At 34.1% G+C, this 20,512-nt stretch overlaps 1 protein-coding gene across 1 annotated transcript in view; it reads left to right on the top strand.

The window, feature by feature from the left end:
• Nucleotides 1–20,512, top strand: part of LOC134842485 (G-protein coupled receptor 54-like) — a 201,155-nt gene that overhangs the window by 63,894 nt on the left and 116,749 nt on the right. The window contains exon 3 of the mRNA XM_063858847.1: nt 18,544–18,737. Within this exon, the coding sequence (XP_063714917.1) occupies nt 18,544–18,737 (194 nt within the window). The remainder of the gene's footprint in view (nt 1–18,543; nt 18,738–20,512) is intronic.

The raw sequence follows: 20,512 nt of genomic DNA, 5'->3' as shown, positions 1-20,512 counted from the left end.
AAAACATTATCAAAAAACATTTGATTTACAAGACGCTTTGGACAAAAAACCTCTATCAAAGGACGAAGTTCAAAATATTTTTCTACCCTGCTCAGTAAAATTAACACCACCCTAATTACTCCAAAAATATCAAAAGCCTGACCCTATTATCAGTCAACTCAAACCTTGGCACAAATACAAAACACAACCCTCCATAGCCGATATTTTAATTTTAGAAAATAAACTCTTTCTCCGATACTTCCGAAAATTTAACAATGACACAAAAAAGCAAAATACCGATACCTTAGAATATTTGTACCAGGTACAAAAATACCCTGTCTACTATTAAGTCTAAAATTATTAGCATTTCATAGATCACATTTTTTGAATAGAAAAGGACATACAAGATCAGAAAAAACATATTCTAACTTCACCCAAAATTGATGTTTTCCAAATACAACACGTTGCATAAAAGTACTTTGTAATGACTGTATGGCATGTCATTTAAGCAAACCCTTTCCAAACCAGAAAGAAATTGCAGAAAAACAAGACTTTAAAGGACAAAGTTTCAGATTTAACTATAGAATCTCATTCGATACAAAACGCCCTATATCCCTCCTCAGAAGGAATTTCATATATAATGGTAATTGTTGATGCATTTACACATTATATAGCACTCAACCTCGTAACCCATTGTAAGGCATATTTTGCCGACAAAACACTTTTGCGATCGCTGGATAGCAAAGTTCGGATTACCAGAAATCCTTTTCGCAGACAACGGAACAGAATTTATAAACAACGAAGTCATAACAAAATGTCACCTTTATTATATCAAACATAAACCTAGAATTTCCAATGCTCCATAGACAAATGGACAAGCAGAAGTTTTGAACCGCTCACTACAAGACTACTTTTGCTGTATATTAAACGGAAATGATCAAAAATACGCCGAATGGTCAACAAATGTAAAATTATTTGCTTTAACATATAATTCTCAGATCACAATAACATTTGGAAATTCAGCTCATGAAATGGTTTTGAACCAAAAATCACGAAAACACATAACATTCACACCCAACTCCTCAAAAAATGCAAAAGGATTTTGTCAACCAACTGAAGAATCAAAATGACACTCATGATGAAGATCAGTTTCACCAACCACAAATCTTAAATTAGCCTCTGGAAACCACGCAGAATGGATTTTGAAAAGAGATTAAAATAATCCAGTGAGACTCATCGGAAAATTGCACAAAAGTTTTTACAAAGACAAAATATCCAACCTCAAATAAGTTCAGGTTTTACACCAGCATCAGACCTTAAGTAGGAACTTTTGTTTTGTTTCCAATTTTTACAAAACAAAAAAAAATCTCAGAAAAGCTTCTATCTTTTCAATTAGGACCATATCAGCTTAGAGAAAAACCTACAAAAGTTACATATAAACTAATTGACTTTAATAAAAAATATTTCAAAATAGAAACATTTTTTTACCACACTTACCGAAAGAATACGCTCTTCGTGAACTAACACAAATACATTCCTTTGAAGGACTACAAATTGATGATGAAACAAAAAGCAATAATCATCCAATATCTGAAAACTCCAAATATTTACCACACTCACCCCAGATTATTCCAAAGAAAATATCACAAAAAACTGGTAAAGAATTTATTCAAAAACGAAGAATCAATCAAAAACTACAGGAAGAAAATCCAATTACCAAAAAAAAGAAAAAGCACAACAACGCCAATCATCTCGACTTACAAATCAACCAAAAAACGATTACAAAGGTTTCATCCCGCAAACTAAAGTGTTAAAGAATGTAGAATTCCAACAGCCATCTGATTAATTTACCAGATCAACAACATTTTCAATGTTTTTTATTCTAATCATCTAAAATTATTTCAACACGTTTTCTTTCTGTCAGAAAAAACTATTTCAAAATCAGTAAACTAAATCACTTGATATCATCTCAATTTTATTCAAACATCGCCGCTTTTTTTTAGCTGATATAACTCCAACTTGAACTACATCTGTAACTCCAACTCAAAAAGCTCCAGGTCAAAAATAAGCAAAAACCCAAAATTCGACAACTTAAATAATTATCGCATTAAAATTACAATCCTCTTCTATCAATCTATAAAAAAAATCAACAATGTTGTCTCAAATTAGACCACGACTATCACCAAACAAAAAACAGCCTAAGGAAAAACTCATTCTTATCACTCAGCCTAGAGCAGATCATCCTACTACAAAAACTCTCTGACTATCCCTTAAAGAAAAAATTTCAAAAATCAAAAACATAAAACTTAAATTCCCAGAATTTCCTCCACCCAAAACTCTTCATACACAACCCATTTGTCAAAAACTAAAAAACAATTCGACCCCACTTGACAACTCCGAAAAAAAAAGTTCGATCAAGCAAATCAGTTTTCAAAAGTTTCTTTCAACCTAAGTTGAAGAAAATCTTAAAACAATTATTTCAAACTTTCAATCACTTTTTCTACAATTTTCACCTTTTGTAGTTTTTTTTTCATAAAAGATATCTAGAGTTCATAATCTTCATTTTCTTAATTTTTAGTAATCAATTTATAATTATCTATTTCGTCATCCGAACATACATTTCTCTCTCCAAAACTATTGAACACATAATCAGATACCATACTGAACAATCTTTCTATATGATATGAAGCTCACTAACTAGGAACTACATTTTCAATATTTTCACAATTTTTCTTACCTTGGTAGCTTCCCTAACCTTGACACTTTTTAATTTTATAAAGAAAGCAATAATTGATTTTGTGCTAGCAAATGAATCATCTTTTTTGCCTAAGAATTTTATCAGGAACAAAAACTTGAGTACATCAAAAATTAGTCGGTAAATTTCAAAATTGCTATTCAAGACCTACCAGCCCACTCTATGAACCCCAACCAACAACTACATCTATTCAAACAAATCAACCCAATCGTCTACTCGTATATCATATGTAGAAAAAACTTACACTTTTGAAGCAAGACACGCATCATTATCAGAACTATCAACACCAGCACATCGTTACGCACCCCTAAGCAAAACATATTACTAACCAACATTTATAAATTACCCCTCACTACAACAAGAACTTACCAGAACGAGACATTTTAGTCAAAACCAAAATATAACAATTCCAATTGACAGACAAATTATTTATAACCGACGCAACAGAAACCTAACGACACCAAGAGTTCATTTTAAAAAACCCTCATCCCCAGCATCCATCACTTTAGATTTTTCACATTGTACAAAACAAAAACCCCCAGCCACTCAGCTTCACTTACCAACAAAATACACCAAATCTTCTGTCAGAATAATTAAGTTCAATACCCATCTCCGAACAAATTCGTGAAAACTCTTTTTATCCCCCCCACTTCATCACAAAGACTCTCATATTGGATGACCTAAACACTTTCTCCGGAAAACCCATTGTCATCACCAGAAACATTATCCCTTCCACCAACACCTTCAGTCACAGGTGTAACACCATTTCCCCACACCCTTTCCAAATCAACTAAACGACAGATATCGTGAAGCTGAGACTAAAACTCTTATGCAAGCCCTCCACTATTTGGCCAACACCTCGATAGTAGTCGCCTCCAGAATTGGGCATTGAGCAGACTACAATATAGGCACGATATTCTCAAAGACATTCAAGATCATATTATTCACATAGATTCACAGCAGAATTTGATTCTAAGAATTGAAAAAACAGTAAAACTAAACACCCATTACCATTGTTACCACCAGACATCAACGCTCAGTCGTTACCCCTCCATCTATAGAAACAGAACTAACATATATTTTTAAATACGATAGATACACAAAAAAGACCAAAGGCTATGTAATTTTTTATAACCCTTTTTCAGGACTCTCGTTCACATTTATCTTTTAACAATTTTTATCAATCAAATCCTTATCTCTTTTAGTACATCTTGAACCAATAAATCATAAAAACCATTCCCCCGAACAAGGCCACAAGATTTCCGTGTTACACATAATGATTGTGAAGATCACCAACGAAAGACACTACAGAAATATGCAATTAACCAGGTCACACAACATGAATATGAACCACAAGATTATGAATCAACAACTGAAATCGCTAACAAAGTAACATAGAAAGATTACTACATCCTGACCCAGATGATTGTAAAAACGAACTATAATGTTTAAAAATAGTTACAAAAAATGAAAACCGAAAATTAATTATTTATCAAGATTTCCCGACTCCGCATATCAAGCACAACTTGAACAACACCAAGGTCATATCCAACTAGACGATAATTTTTTAATCCTGGTGCAAATTGAAGTTTAACCTATGGCATACATGACAAAAACTGGATACCTCACTTTGGAATAAATAACCTATCGAGCTGCAAAGCAGACACAAAAATATCAGGATATCAAGAAATAGTGTTTTTTGATTGTAAAATCCATTTAGAAAAGGTACAACGAACACGAGATTTAAAAGATGACACCATATTATATCAAAGAATTTGCCTAACTTGTAATAACGATCAAGGATATTGTGATCCCACTACATGTACAAGGCAATCATGGTTTGGTTCCCTTAAGACACTTGTACCACATTTCAAGTCGCTAAAAATGACGCAAAAATGATAAATTTTTACAAAAACTCTTGCATAGAATCCTTACTTTTTTATAATTTAAATCTTGATTGAAAAAGATCAAATCCGAACCAATATAAAAATATACACGGTATGGAAAACAAATTAACACGTTTTCAAATTTACCCTGAAACCGAAGTAGCATTCATATACCCGATGCCACTTTTTCAAAAATTAAAATTCAGAAAAACTTGTTGAATAAGGTATTTAAAAACAGATTTCGGTATGAAAACATCCAAATTAATCCTTGATATGGCGAAAACAAATCAAAATAGAGAAGGTGAAAAATCTTACATTCCGGTAACATTTTACAAAAGCCAAGGAAACATTGGAGGAAAAGTTCTTCCAGAAAATCAGGATAATACTAGACTACAAGAACTATCGAAATAAATAACACTTATTCTAGCGCATTTCACTATGACATTCACCTCGAGATGAAACAATACTACACAATTAGCAGAAATTGTCAGGAAAGGTCACTTTCAGAACTCGAAACACTACATCATTTATGTGAGTCAGAACGAAAACAAATATTAAAAAATCTCGCTTTAGCATACTCAAAGTATCTTATGAAGGTTATCTCTTGTCAGGTATCCGCTATATTTTCAATGATTATAATGGAAATATCCTCATGTAATATACTTGTACAAAAAAAGTCTCACCACTGTAGATTTTGGAAAAAAGAGATGCTACCAACGCAAACCTATATATTTTATAAAAAAATACAATTTGAAGACAAAATATCACAAAGCACATTCTTTTGGGATACAGTTGTCCTATTTGGATCTGAAAATAGCCACAACGTAAAACAGCTTAACCCAAACTATGATAAAATTTATCTTCTTACTCTACATATCCTAGTTAAGTGCCACCCTTGAAGAACTTTTCTCCCGAAAGCAACCACGCAGTTGCTCGAAAGACTAATATAGACTTACAATCTATAGGTATTTACTCAAAATCAGACATACAACACCTCATTTGTACACAGCAATTTGATTTCCCCGCTAAAATGGACACAATCCAAAGAAAATCAATTGATCAAAACCTCCGCAAACTCGCTAAAACAGCAAGCAGAATTTTCAGCTATCTATCGAAAAGGCTACAGTGGTTACTCTAATGTTTTTAAAGATTCAATTTATCTATATGGAGAAAAATACCGCCAACAAGGTACATCACCAATTAAAAACTATAATTTTTTTAATATGAAAAATGAACCCCTATCTTTTCTAGGATGGCCCTATTGTATTTTCGTAAGATTGACTATAATTAAAGAGCTTAATTTTATAGGGTTTATTTTTCGTTATTTGATTGAATCTATAAGACATGCGCAATACAACCACAAGACAATAGAAAAGCTAGCGTAGCAAAAAAATTTTCGCAGGATTTATTGGAATGTTTTTTACCTCTACTTACGAATTTCTTCTTGACGCACAAATTGGCAAAAACTTTATAAAAATAGCTACAAAACCAAACACATGCGATCCATCTCAAAACAATAAAAATACTACACCATCAACACCATCATATTTACAAAATTTACGAAACAACCAGCCTCTATTAATGATCCCACAAAACTATAGAAATACACTTTCTACCGCCGAATGAATGTTACATAAAAGTAACCCCTAGCGTAGCCCTACATCTCATATAGCACATCAACAACCCACCATCGATGATATATACGACCAAATTGTAGAACAACCGCACTCTAAATTTTTGTTTTCGAAATAATCATCTTTGCCGCCAAGTTGGATCCCTCAACCGCTCCCTTACCTACCCATCTAATATCCAACGTCACGAATCCCCTATTTCTGACCTCACCTCGTCCCCTCTACCCAGTTTTTCTTCTAACTCACCACACATGGAGTCTGTCGACTCAACCCAAACTGTTTGTATTACTAATTCTAATTTCAAAAACTCCACATTAGATACATCCGATGATTTCCTAGATTCCGAGCCCATTCCCACTATATTTTCCTAACCAAATTTTTCCAACCTATAACGCCTACTTACCCCTGCGAAAACCCTACCTCCGCCTCCTTGCACACTGACACTACTACTATCCTTTCTCCTCTTTCTAGTTATGCACCCGATTTTTCTTGTCCCATCACAGATGACCAGCACGTAGAAATTTTCTTAGTCACCATAAACAATTTCATATCACCACCAGCTCATTCACTACTCAGCACTTCACCCACTCCGCTTTAACCTCCGAATCATCTCCGAATCATCAACCTCTGTCCATATTGCCTTAACACGTGCACAAAGATATTTCATGAAACGCAAGCATCCCAATAACATACCACAATTTCTCGTTAACATCCAATAACATCACCCACGCTATTCTATTTCACCCTCATTTTTAGTAGAAAACCTTCATTTCTTCCCCGATAACATCTTTTACAACGGAAAAAGTCAAGCCCAACGAGCCTAATATGTTGATGAACATTCCCTACCACTAACCCTTTCGTGGATGTCATTTTATTATTTAACTATTCACCAAAATTACCCCCAGGAAAAACCCAGACGATGATGAGCTTTGCGATTCAATTTACTATATCAATTCACAAACATAGGCTAAAATCAAACACTTAACCGATTCATTGCACCAAAAGCTAACCGATGTTCTATTAATCACTATGATCATGCATTCATCCGATATGTGGAAGACTCACCATATGATTCTGACATTAATGTAAATGCGCAACTAACTGAAAATTTTTTCCTAAAGTCTGACAACATCTTTCACATCGATAGCACTAATAAAAAGTTGATGACATCATCGACAACGCACTATTGAATACAAAAGCTTACGAACTATTTTTCAGTAAATTTGATCATTTTTCAGTAATATTCAATTTTCTAACACCAAAAGAACGAGATAATAACTGTTCTCATGAAGTTATGTTGAAGACTAAACTCACACACACACACTTACACCCATTAAAAATTTATTCAATGACACTATCTTCAGAGTTCACCATCCCGCAAACCCAACCATCGCTTCATTTTTATTAACTCTAAATATACATCACCTTATTTTCTAAATTTCACATACTGCATAATAAAACTAACTTCCACGGCATCTTCCGTAACTATGATCACGTTAGACAAATGAACATCTTTTGTCCCCTCACCAACAAATTCCCGCTTGAATACTCCCGCCCCACTATTATCCCGCATGAGTATAACCAACGCGTATAAATTGCCCTTTTAGCGAATATTCATTAATTTTAATTCAATCATAAATAATACAACCTCATCAAAAACTCCGCATGCCACTGAAGAAGTTAATATCATCCGCGCGCTTGAACTTTTTTGGCCACTCCTACGCACTACAAACGTAATCCGAATGCTTGCTGAGCTTTTAGTAAACTCAGACACCATCATAACTAAATTCCCCCATGGATTTTTTCGGAACACGACCCTTCGTAAGCACGAAAATAAAATATCACTTAAACAAATAAAAAAAACCCACACCATTTTTACACGTGTGTCTCGCTTTTACTTTTTAGAATTCACCAGTCATCTCTATGAAAAAGTAGAATAAAAAGAAATCAAATTTTATTTAAACTTTCAATTTTATAATATAACTATGTGTTACAATCATATCATGGAAATAAATTCAATAAGTAGCAATAAATTGGTAACAATGTTGTAAATTCACAATACGCAGTAGTAAATTGGTAATGAAAAACAAATTAAAGTTACTAACCTTTTTAAGTTTGCTCCCCTTTATAAATGTTGAATTTCTAATTTCTTTCGCCTAAAATTCACGCACTATTTCCAGCCAATTTAAAAAACTGGCTACCGTAGAATTGTTTAGCAAAAGATTTTCTATTTTTATCAGTTAGGTGATAACAACTTTAACTTGTTTTCATGCGTTTTAAAACTTTCCTCTACTTCAATTCAAGGATATATAAATAAGCGTAAGCTAACCAATGCAGCTTACTAATACCACAAACTCACCTGCATGTGAAAGAAAGTCTAATGGTAGCCAAACCAGATAATCACAGATTACAACTGGATAAAGTATTCTTTTGAAACTCGCTTTAAACCATTTGAAGCACAAAAACACTAAAACATCCACACAAACCACAACAATCTGTTTTTGAAAAAACAAATCCGAAGAACAAAAGAGAAAAACACATGACAAAAAAGAACAAAAGGTTGAACACGAAAAAAGACTCTGCTCAAAGAGACGGTTGAAACATACTCCCACAACTGGCCTAACCCACCAGTAAAGGACGTTCTGAGCATGCTCTATAGCCGGCCTCATCCACCGGCCTAAACCACTCTTATGACACACTCCTTATTTTTGACCAGAGTAGCTCTAGGGTGAGCAACTCTTCAAAATAACCAAAACTAATAAAACGCTTTTGCAAAAACAAATCGTAATAATGTCATTTAAAACTGATTTCACTAGCAAGATGCAGATATGGAAATATAAGGGAAAAAAATTCCTTGAGCAAAAGGAACAAGCACCAAAGGGAGATGAAACCCGATGACATTCCGAATCTGGATTGGCAAATTTAATGATTTGTTGCCGTAGTCAGAACCCTCACAGGATTTAAAGTATAGAGCCAACATTGCAGCAAAGGTACCCATTGAACAAGAACAATGGCCAACTCGATACTGAGCTCACTTGGCACTTCACACAGAGACGTAGTCTCGCACTTAATTAACAAAATCAATCACTCTCTAACTTCACTGTATAATCCGCAACCTTGGCACGATCTCTCAACTCAATATTGATGCAAGAGACCCACTTCTGAAATACGAGCAACTGTACTCCCTCTCTATCTATGAAGACAACCACTCTACAACAAGAGCAACTGGTTTTTACTCTTCCTCACGCAACCACTGCTTCAAAAGAATCTACTCCAAGGAATCAAGAAACTTCTCCATCCATCCTTCACAAGAACAAACTAAAAACTTAAAATTTTTTTTAGCCCGGGATGGGTGGAACTAGTTCAAAACAAGAATTTATTTTATCTTACTGTATTCTTGATAAGCTATCTCTATAAAAAACTCTGTAAAATATCTCTGTAAAGAACAACCAATCATGATTCAAAACTAACACTTACAAAAAGTTTATAAGGCTGAAACTATTTATAGTTTCAGCCAGAACAGAATAAATTTAATTTTGCAAACTGTTGCTCTTCCTCAGAACAGTTCCTGTTATCAAGCCTCGCAAAGATACACCAGATCTGTTGAGACTAGAAGATTTAAGGGTAAGATTAAGATTGGTATTAAACTAAGAAGTTGCACGAATCTATCCGGCCGAAAATAAGATAACGTGACGAACAAACGGTGTACCTTATCTGAAATTATTTTATGAGTGAGTCACCCAGGACTTGAGCTCAATATCTTTGTTAGCTATGTGCGCAATATATCACTTTACACAGCGTGTTGAGGGAATAATTTTCAAAACAATCTCAAGTTTTATTTAAAGCTCGCTTCACTTTTTTTTGAAAAATTATCAATTTTTCGAGTTCAGCTATCAATTAACCTTAAGGGGCTATCGGAACATACAAGCCGAACCTTGATACGAGCATTCGTGAGGGGAGTTATAAATTGTGTATGTAGTATGACAGATTGATTTTGTAAATAATGTAGTCTGGTTGATTTTGTAAATAAAAATAACAATGAATCATTTTAAAAACTTTTTGGCTTTCATTTCTCAATCGGGTAGAATTGTTGTCTCAAGGCAGATTTGATTGCAAACAAAACTCAATTGAGGAATGAATTGCATAATTTTGAAAGAAGTTAACTGCTGCAGTCCTAAAGATACTGTTAACACCAAACTGAATGTAGTAGAAGATCCGAGCTGTAAATGTATTATGCAGATGATTTTTTTCGTTCGTTCAACAACCAAGGAAAACAGAAGCAGGCATACAATCTAGGGATGGCGGATACTGTTTTTTGATTGTTGAACGGCAAAGAAAATCTTGAAGACGGTTAGTCGACCACAACAGCTCTTGTACATATTTTTTATCGCAATTTACGAACATGGCACGAAAACATGGACTCATCACTAACCATGTTTAAGCGCATAAAACTGACAAATAGATTTTCTAGACAATATTTTCAATAAATGTAGCCTTTAACAAACAAGAGGCAACTTTTTTTCCATAAATTACGAGGCCAAACTGTGCACTGGATAGGAGCACATATTTGTGTCTGTATGTTCCTGGATTCCAGAGACAAGTCTTAAAATATGTTCCAAAATGTAAGTGGATTCCAGAAACAAAATTTCAGTGGACTCCGCATACATATACCTGTAGCGTAAATTTTGTCGGCACATTTGTTTTGTCGCGGATTCCGCAACAAGCAAATATAGCTAGTTGTTCTGGATTCCGCAAATGTAAGTGGATTGCGCAAAATGTAAGCGGAATCCGCAAATGTAAGTGGATTCCGCAAACTGTAAGTGAATTACAATATTTGTTCAATACTGAACTTGCATATGAACAATTAAAAGATGAGCTGGAATTCTTATCTCTAGCAATGCGGAATTTAAAAGCAAAGACTTAACTATTGTCAGCGGAATCCACGTACAAGTTTTAAAACATTTGTTACCTAAATCGGTGGATGTCATCTTTTAGTGTTTTGGAAACACAACACCGAACAATTCAATTTTAGGAGTCATTGAGTCGAAAGTGTATGGAACACACAGCATATTGACAAATTTGGTCAGTAATTGGGATTGCGTCAATCCCAAATACTGATTTTGGAAGAAAAACGCCGAATAAATGCAGTAATTGTAGTTAATGGGTTGAGAGTGTATGGAACACACAGCATATCGCCAAATTAGGTCAGTATTTGGGTTTCCATCGATCCCAAATACTGGTCAGTATTTGGGATTGATGAAATCCCAAAAACTGGAAAAATGTGGAATAAATATGAACATATCTATTATTTGGAGTCATTAGGTTGAGAGTGATTAGAAACCCAACGCATAGCAAATCGTTGATTTAGTTAAGTATTTGGGATTTCATCGATCCCAAATACTGGTCAGTAATTGGGATTCCATTAATCCTAAACACTGATCTATTCCAGTAAGTTTCTATTCTGGTACATTTTTATTCTAGTGATATCAAATCATGTATTTAAAACATATAATTTTAAACGCTTCTACACATATAAATACAATTAAAGGGAGTCCGCAAACAAAATGCGGACTCCACTTACAATTTGGGGATTACACTTACAATTTGCGGATTCCACTTACAGTTGCGGATTCCGCAACAGCTCAATTTAATGATACAAATGTTTTATCATTTGTTTGTGGATTCCTTAAACTGTTCTGGATTCCGCAAATACAGTTGCGGATTCCGCAAATTCGCCTATTTTTCGAGCAATTTTGAGCGGTACAATGATTTAAGTATTTTTTTGTGGAAACCAAAACCTGAGTTTGGGCTGTTGCGGATTCCGCTTACAATGCAGAGAATGCACAGTTTGGCCTCGTAATGAATGAATGATTTTAATGAAAGTTTGAGAAAACAATGCAATTACTTGAAGTTTTTGGTGTTCTTATCTATTAATAGGAAACTCTATTTCTTCTATTTTACTCTACATGATTTGCAAACAATAATGTCCCATTATCAAATTTAAATAAATTTGAAAAATCACTTTATATCAATTAGAAAAAAACGGGAGCGTCAAAACAAAACGAAAACGATTAAAGATTAAAACAAGATACAAAACGAAAAAACTGAAAACACTAGATTAATTAAAGATATATTTTTCTAGCTAATTCTCGATGATCTATGATCTAGCATTCCAAATAATTGTGTTGACACTGTTTATTTCAAAACAAGATGCAGTTGTTACAAATTTATGTAGTTTGGATGGTAATTTATAACACGGTTCAGCATTTTTAACTTCTTTAAGAATCGTATCTGTAAACATATCATACGTAGCTCATGCTGCCTTTCGAGCCTGAAAACATACCTTCGTTAACTTGCTTACATCTCGTCAATTTGCAAAATCGTATAGAAAATGAACAGTACTTTTTTTCAAAAACTCATTTTCAAAAACTCATTTAAATACAACAAATTTGGGTACTATGCGAATTTCAAATCAGCCCAGGATCAATCCAAGGTCACAAATTTTTTTTGCTCTCAATTTTTCCATTGTGTATTTTCACTCGCAAAAATTTTTGTGGCTTCTGGATTCTTGTGGAAGTATTTTGTTTTAGTTGTATTTGTATTGTATTTTAGTTGTAAATTTGTTATTAAATCACCTTTTTCTAGTTTTTTTCAATTCGCTTTGATGTTGTTCTTTATTGCTTTTTTCTCTTTAGTGGTTGTAATTGCGGTACATCTAGAAATAAGACACATTTTGGATTATCTAAATTGACTGCTATATCTTCAATAAGACAGTAATTAAAAACGGTTCGAAAACCGAACCCTGTGGGACTTCACATTGAAAACTTCTCAAGTCAGACTTCGCTTGATTACTCTCAAAAACTCTGTGCGTTTATTGAGATAAGATTCAATTAGTTGCATCAAAGGACATCTCAAGTCATACGCATTACACTTTGATAAGAATGTTATAATTGAATTTGCCAAATGCTCACTTGAGGTCAACAAAGGTACCTTGAGTCATTACTGATTGGGTCTGAAAATTTACTTGATCATTTCTTTTTACGAAATAATCGCGACAATTGTTCCACTACAGTTTCGAAAGCCAAGTTGATCTTTATCAAACAACCTGAACTTCTTAAATTAACCTGAAATCATAATTTACATGAGTTTTCTAACAGCCTACAAATAATTGGTAGCAAAATGGGCAGGTATTTTGATGGATCAGAAAATTTTCTTTCTTTATGCAATGTAAAGCTTAGCTTTTTCAAACAATTGAGAAAAACAATCAAGTCGGAACTTTTCTGAAAAAGTTTTGGCAAGAGTGTGTGCTATAGCCAATGTTTTAAGAAATAATTTTAACTCAAAAGTCGAGGCTAAATTTAATTTTTTAGCCAGGACACTTTCGACTTCCCTCGCGTTTATTGGTTTCAGGTATATGAGGGAAAGTGTTGATCTAAATTAGGATTTCCACAACTAAAATGGATAGAAATTTTCTTCCTTTTTGTCAAATTCAGTTCCTCAAATGACTATTTAGCATGATTTTTTTCTCATTTGATTTCATTCAGTACCTTACAAACTGTCTATTATCTGCATTGGCTAACTTTTTTTCTTTTTTTGATGGACATTTTTCGTTTTATTTCTTTCAAGTTTTTTTTTTTTTAAAAAGTGCACCTTGTTTTGTACTTAGTTTTCTCCATGGGGCTGGCAGTGTGATTAAAAACTTGCCTCAACCTGTTTTTTTGCTGCTGCATTTTCAAATTGATTATACACCCACGTTTTTGCGCTAATCTAACAATTTTGCGTTTTTGTTTCGATTGAATTCGGTTTGTTTTTAATTTAAGTTGACGAAGAACCATGAATGGTTTTGTCTGGAATGAATCTGACTGGGCACATGTTTGAATGGTTTCAATTTTGGATAATAATCCGACTGGAATAACCAGTTGCTGTGAGCGACATACATAAGAGACAAGTTTTTTGACCTGCGAATTACATTAGACACCGGTAAGTTAATCCAGACACGACTGCATAAGAAGATTGAAAATATCACTATGTATCGTCTTCGCGCATGTGAGCAACGATCAAAACCAGTTACACACTATTTTAAAAAATCTGTCACGTCCTATCAATCAACAGCTTTTGACTTTTTAGAAGCAGGCGAGTCGGGAAATTCAAGAGTTTTGACCTGATACGATCTGTCTTGTTGAGTTCAGGATTGGGTAATTGGGCAATATGCTCATGCAGTACTTTATAGAATAAAAAAAGCATTTTGAAGCAACTTAAATTATATCGGTTAAAACATTTGCGCTTGTTAAAAAAAACTTCAATTCAATTAAAATCGAAGACGGATCTAAGATTTTCACTAAGGGGAAAAAACGTGTTTTTTCCTGAATTTGAACTACCCTTTTGTAAGCTCGACCAAAATTATTTTGCAAACTCAAAAGTTTGGCCTGCGCTTTCCCAGTTAGAATATGTTGGCGCTAAAGGTAGTGATGACGCCATGGCCTTACAGAGCTCTCGCAGTGATGGCGCTAAGCAATAATATGAAAGCGGGTTCAAATCGCGTGTGCGCTGAAATTTGCAAAATTAGCTATTGCAAGTGAATCATAGCATACTGGGCGCTGATTCTATGGGCTTTTGTTCAACTTAAACAACGGAACTCCGTGTTAAGTCTCCGGGATGGTTCTCTAAAATAAATAAAGACCAGCCTGCAGAAATAAATTGTTGCTTGTGTCAAAACCCAAAATGATAGTACCAGATAGTACCATAGCGGTCAATGAGCCGAATGGCCTAGGAGCAGATTAAATCTAAGAGCAGAAAACGGACAACTATTCATTTATATATGACTAATCGATGAAAACAGTTATAAGAATCGTCAATACTACCGAGGAAATGAATAAGTTTAACTAAAATCGAATATTCTCATCAAATTTCACTCAATTTAAGTTTCGAAAAGCTTGATCAAGTTTTATCTCAATCAATCTAATCATCTTATATCAATTACTCTTAATCTATTCGTTTTTTTTTTTGGTATTATTGACAATTCTAATACTTTTTTTAACCGATTAGCTTATGAAAAGTTTATACTTTTCAGTTTTTCTTCTCTTGGACCCTTTCTGCTCTTAGAGCAATCTGCATATTGTTCCGCCTTCACCGGTGGCGTACCTTTTTAGGAAAAAAAACAAATCCCCGAGCGAGGGCGTCTGCTCAAAAAAAATGGTGAATTTTATAAAATGGCATTCACAGTTAAATTTTTTCAAAAAGTGCCTGAAAAAAAATGCATTTTTCACCTAAAAGACATAAAAAGGACAACAAAAACTTCGAAAATTTTTGGAAAATCCGTCCCCGCCCTCGAGAAAATCCTAGATCTGCCCCTTATTCGGCTTTCCATTTCTGATAACGTTTCCTTCGTTTTTATATCATTTCACACAGGACTGACATTTTACATTAGGTAATGCATGCTATTGAATTACCATAGCACATTACCTTATGCATTTGACTTTGGACTGTCATATCGAGTTACTCGAACCTATTTACAGAAGTCACGGAAACTTTTTTGAGACTCCCTTATTAATGACGTATCAAGTTAACATCCTATCATTCAGTTTCGTCCTGTAGCCAGTAAAAATTCGCAATAATTGATCAAATGTTTTAACACCTCGTTATATTCTGCGATTTGATACGTCTGGATAAGCCGTAACTCGGTTCTAACTTAAAATTTTCAGCCAATCAGAATCGAGTATTTTATATGCAGCGCTTAGCAAATTTAATGCAAATTAAAGGCTGGGTGGAAGATCTTAACTTGGTCTATCTGTGTGGGGGGAGGATGTTAACTTGATTCAAAAGAACATTTTAAAAGGCAAAATGACCTAATTACTTTTTTAGCTAGCGACCTCTCCTCTTTCCTTATTGGAAATTGACTCAAGATTCTCACCTATTAGAATTCCAGACTTGCAATTGTTTTAATTACAATTTCATTAATATTTTTTTCCTAATGTTTTTTAAATCAAATTAAGATTTATTAAATATGTAGTTACCGTGCATTTTGTGCAAGTAAATCAAAAAGAAGCGCCTTGTGGGGGTTTAGGAAAAAGAGCCGAAAAAGCTTAAGTTTTTGAGACTCTTACTCATTTCTGAGTACAACATGCTTTTTTCAAAATCCAGGTGCACGTGATCGGTCAAATTACCAGCCTATTTCTTTTTGGAATTTTTTTTTGTGCTATCAACCTTTAATTTGGGCGTGTATCTTCCTTTTCTTTTCCTCTACGCAGAGGGTTTATCTCCCTGTTTGAATTTACTGGATAAAAGAATCAGTAATCAAACTTTTTTGTAACCTGATTATATCAATTTTGCCGAAAAGACTTCTTCTTTTTCTATGCACGAGTTGATACTGAAGATCAGGAAACGAGTTTTGATTTTAGCAGGATCGTGATTAAATTTTTTTCGAAGCTGAAAATAGGATTTTATAATCATATATATTGAAGAATTGGGCCAAAACTGCTCTTTAGAGTTCCAAAAATAATCTGAAGAAAAATAAAAATAGGTGCAAAATTCCCAAAATTTTTTTTTTGATAAAAATGAAACTTTTTTGAAGCTTAGAGAAATTTTTAGTGCCAGAGGTGGATATAAAAATTTCTCGAGATGAAGGGGGCGGCTTTTAAAATTTTTTTAAAAAAATTTTGTCGATTTTTTTAAGTGGACCAAATTGATTGTTCAAGCGCTGCCAGAACACTATAAAGAACCTATTTTGCCCAAACATTCTGCGCCGCAGTCAAATTTTTGAAAAAAAAAACAGGTCAAAAATGCCGTTTGCAGGCTCTTTTTGGAAAATGTTGACCAAAAATTAATTTACCGAGCTCACTGTTAATTTTTGAGGCATGCAAAAATTGCATCTGTGGCTCACTTGTTTTTAATGCGCACCCTTATAAATTTTTACTGTTCCTACTTTCAAAAAAAGTGTGGATTATTTAAGATTACGGTGTATATTTTTGTTCAGTCCATTTTCTACAAGTTAACTCAACTTTCTGACGGTATTTTTTGCTACCATCTGAAAAATATAATTGTCTGGAGGTCAAAATTAAAACTATATAATACCTTGAGATCATTTTTCATACAGTTTTGATGGTTTGAACTTGGGACTAGTTTGACGTCTAGAATTCGAATTGAGATAAGTAACCCGCAATATGTTTTGTTCTATAAAAGCGTTAGCGGCGAATTGGACCTTTCCAAATTAAATTGAATCCAAAATATTGTATTATGATGCGTTAGCAGGCTCAAAGTATACCACTTATTAATGTACATAGCTTGTGGTTCATAAAATTAAGAATTAAAAACTTTAAAAAGTTCTAAATTTTTGATTATTTAAGAAGATTGCAATCGACGACAGAGGGCTTGTGAAGCATTCCGGGCTATGCCTTGATTTACAAGTAGTCTTGTTAACTCCTAGCGTGTGGCGGATTGAATCATTCCAAACTGAATTGGGTCTGTCTTTTCGTTTCACGTACCCGGTTTCTCGATGAAAAAAGTATTACTTTGCACTTGTCCTTGCGTTAGGAAAAAGTTTCACCAAATAATGAAAACAATTTTTTTAAAAGATTTTTTTGAACTGTCATGAATTTTCTAAATAAAACTAAAAGTACCTAAAGGGCAGTCGAAACATTCAGGGATTCGCCCTGATACTATCAGTCGCCTTCTTCTGATTTTCAGACAAATACTGTTTTTGTCACAGGCCATTTTTGCTAAAATATTTTCAAAACACCAGTGCATCAGTGTTTTCAACTCCAAATTGAAAAAAAAACTGTAGTTAAATTTTTGATAGGTTTACAGGTTTTTAAAATTGTCAAGGCTTTGCCTTGATACAAAAAGTCTTGGTCTTATAAAAACCAATTTTGTCTGAAATAATAGGCGATACCAATTATAATGAGAATCGTCTGCTGTGCCGCCAAATGCAGGGAGTTGGTCTACTTCAAAGCTAACTACTTCCTTTTAATTTTGACATTTAATCTTAATTCTATTTAAGTTTTTTTTGTAACTATCTTTCACCAGTTGGTGTATTTTACTAAGTTGCTTTTGTTGTCCAAATCTAATGTAGAGCATTGTAAATCGAAAAATGGGAGCTTTTATCCTATTAGGAATTAAAGTCTTATGGGGGATTTAGTCCTGGGGATTTACCAGGTGGGTTTTTGTTCTGGGAGCTTTAGTCCACTGGCGGACAAATCGATAAAATTGTTTTGAATGTGATTCAAAATGGACATATACTGCTAAAGTCACTTTTTTGATTGAGAGAATGAAGATGACGACGATGATGAATTTTTAGGGAATTTTGTGGTGATGTTGGTGATCTGTGTGAACAAGAGCATGCACACCGCCACCAGCTTCTTCCTCTTCAGTATGTCCCTCAGTGACGTCATCTTCCTCCTCTTCTGCATCCCACTCAACATCTACGTCGTCCACACCAAACACTGGCTACTCGGCGACGTCCTATGCAGTCTCTTCTGGTACCTCATGTATGTAAGTAGCTCACAACACCCCCACTCCATCTAACTTGATTCAAATATGTAAGTATATGAATCCCCCTCCAACATCTCTCAATCCCCCTCTAGCTTGACTCACATGTGTAAGTATCTCTCAACCCCCGTCCCCACCCCCCCCCCACATATCTGGTATGCCTCGTGTATGAACGTATCTCTCAACCCCACCCCCACATATCTGGTATGCCTCGTGCATGAACGTATCTCTCAACAACCCCATTATACAAAAATCATCAGCCTAAAATACATAGTTTGTAAATATTTACAAACTTTAATTTATCAATGCTTGTTTTGCAACTTGAGTCTAGTGAAAGAGCAATCGGAACATCTAGGACTTGGACGGACGTGATGCGAGCATTCAGTGTTTTTATTCTGTGATTTTTCGACTTTTAAACTAAGCACTGTGAAAAAAAAATTTAACTGATCTGAAAAATTTTGTTGCGTAAGCGTTGCATTAGTAGGCTTCAAATTGAGTTGAAGCAAATCTTTTGTTATTGCTCCTACTTTCGATAAGAAAGTAACGGAATATTTGTGCTCGGGTTGGGTTTTTTTTTCTTCAGACAAATTTCGACTTTTTAACTAGCCATTTTTGACGGAACTTTTTTTTAAATCATTCGAAAAGTATTGTTGTCCTGAGCTCAAAATTGAAAAGATATTTCACCTGTGATCATTTTTCGTAAAGTTACGGGGGTTTAAAGATTGCCATTTTGGCCATTTTGACCAATTTGGGACAATTAACGCGCGATATAATTCGCGCTACTAACGCGTAAGCGGAGATTTAATCCGTCTTAGAAATCGTTCCAAATTGATTGAACGAAGCTTATTTGCCATACTTGGTTTGTTACAAGGAGCGAAATCTATCCTTTTGTAATTTAAATGGCGTGTGGGGGGATGATTTTCATAAAAAACTTCAAATTTTAGAAAAAAAATTTTTTTTTCATTTTGTTTTATTTCATTGAATTTTTTAATGTTATTACTGCTCCATAAACTTTAAAAGGCAGTCGGAACATTCAGGGCTTCGCCCTGATACGAGCAATCTTGTTATTATTAAGACACGACACACTAAAAACTCCCTTTGTTTTTTACATTAGCGTGTTGGAGTTGGATAACTTGAACAATTTTTTTTTAGCAAAAAAAAACTTTTCAATTAACCTTGAAAAAAAGACAGAATATTTATGGCTTCGCCCTGATATTCAAGAGTAGTTTTGTTTGTAAAATATGGCAATTTGAAATGGTGAAATTGTCAAATGGTCAAATTGAATTAATTAAATTTCCTGCTACTCGAGACACCCGATTTATTTGGGAGACACGATAAATTTCCTGCTTATGGCTTGCAAGCGGCAATTTAATAAGCCTCAGAAATCGATTTATGTCTGCGTTTTTTTTCAATAGCGCTTGCGTGGGCAGAAATCTTTACAAAATCTAAGAAAAAAAGAGTAATTTTCGTACGCAATTTTCAACCGAAGTTTCCAAAAACTGTTTAATAAAGAACACAGGAGTCGGTCCATTCATTCAAGGCTCTGCACTGATAAGAGATTTCTTTTTTGAAATCTTATTTTTCCCGCGATGTAAAAATTTACCATGAATTTTAATCACAATGCTGATAAGTCAGCTTAGAAAAACAGAATTCTTCCAACTTTTTTCGGAAAAACTGACGGAATAATTGTGCTCTCGGTGGTTTTTTTTCCTCCTAAAAAATTCAATATTATTGCCATTTTTGACAAAACTTTTTCTATAGTTCGAAATTTTTTGATG

Source organism: Symsagittifera roscoffensis, chromosome 3 (assembly GCF_963678635.1).
Source record: "Symsagittifera roscoffensis chromosome 3, txSymRosc1.1, whole genome shotgun sequence".
NCBI classification, from domain to species: Eukaryota; Metazoa; Xenacoelomorpha; order Acoela; family Convolutidae; genus Symsagittifera; species Symsagittifera roscoffensis.
The sequence above is the reverse complement of the archived record's forward strand: the minus strand, read 5'-3'. Positions and strand labels throughout refer to the sequence as shown.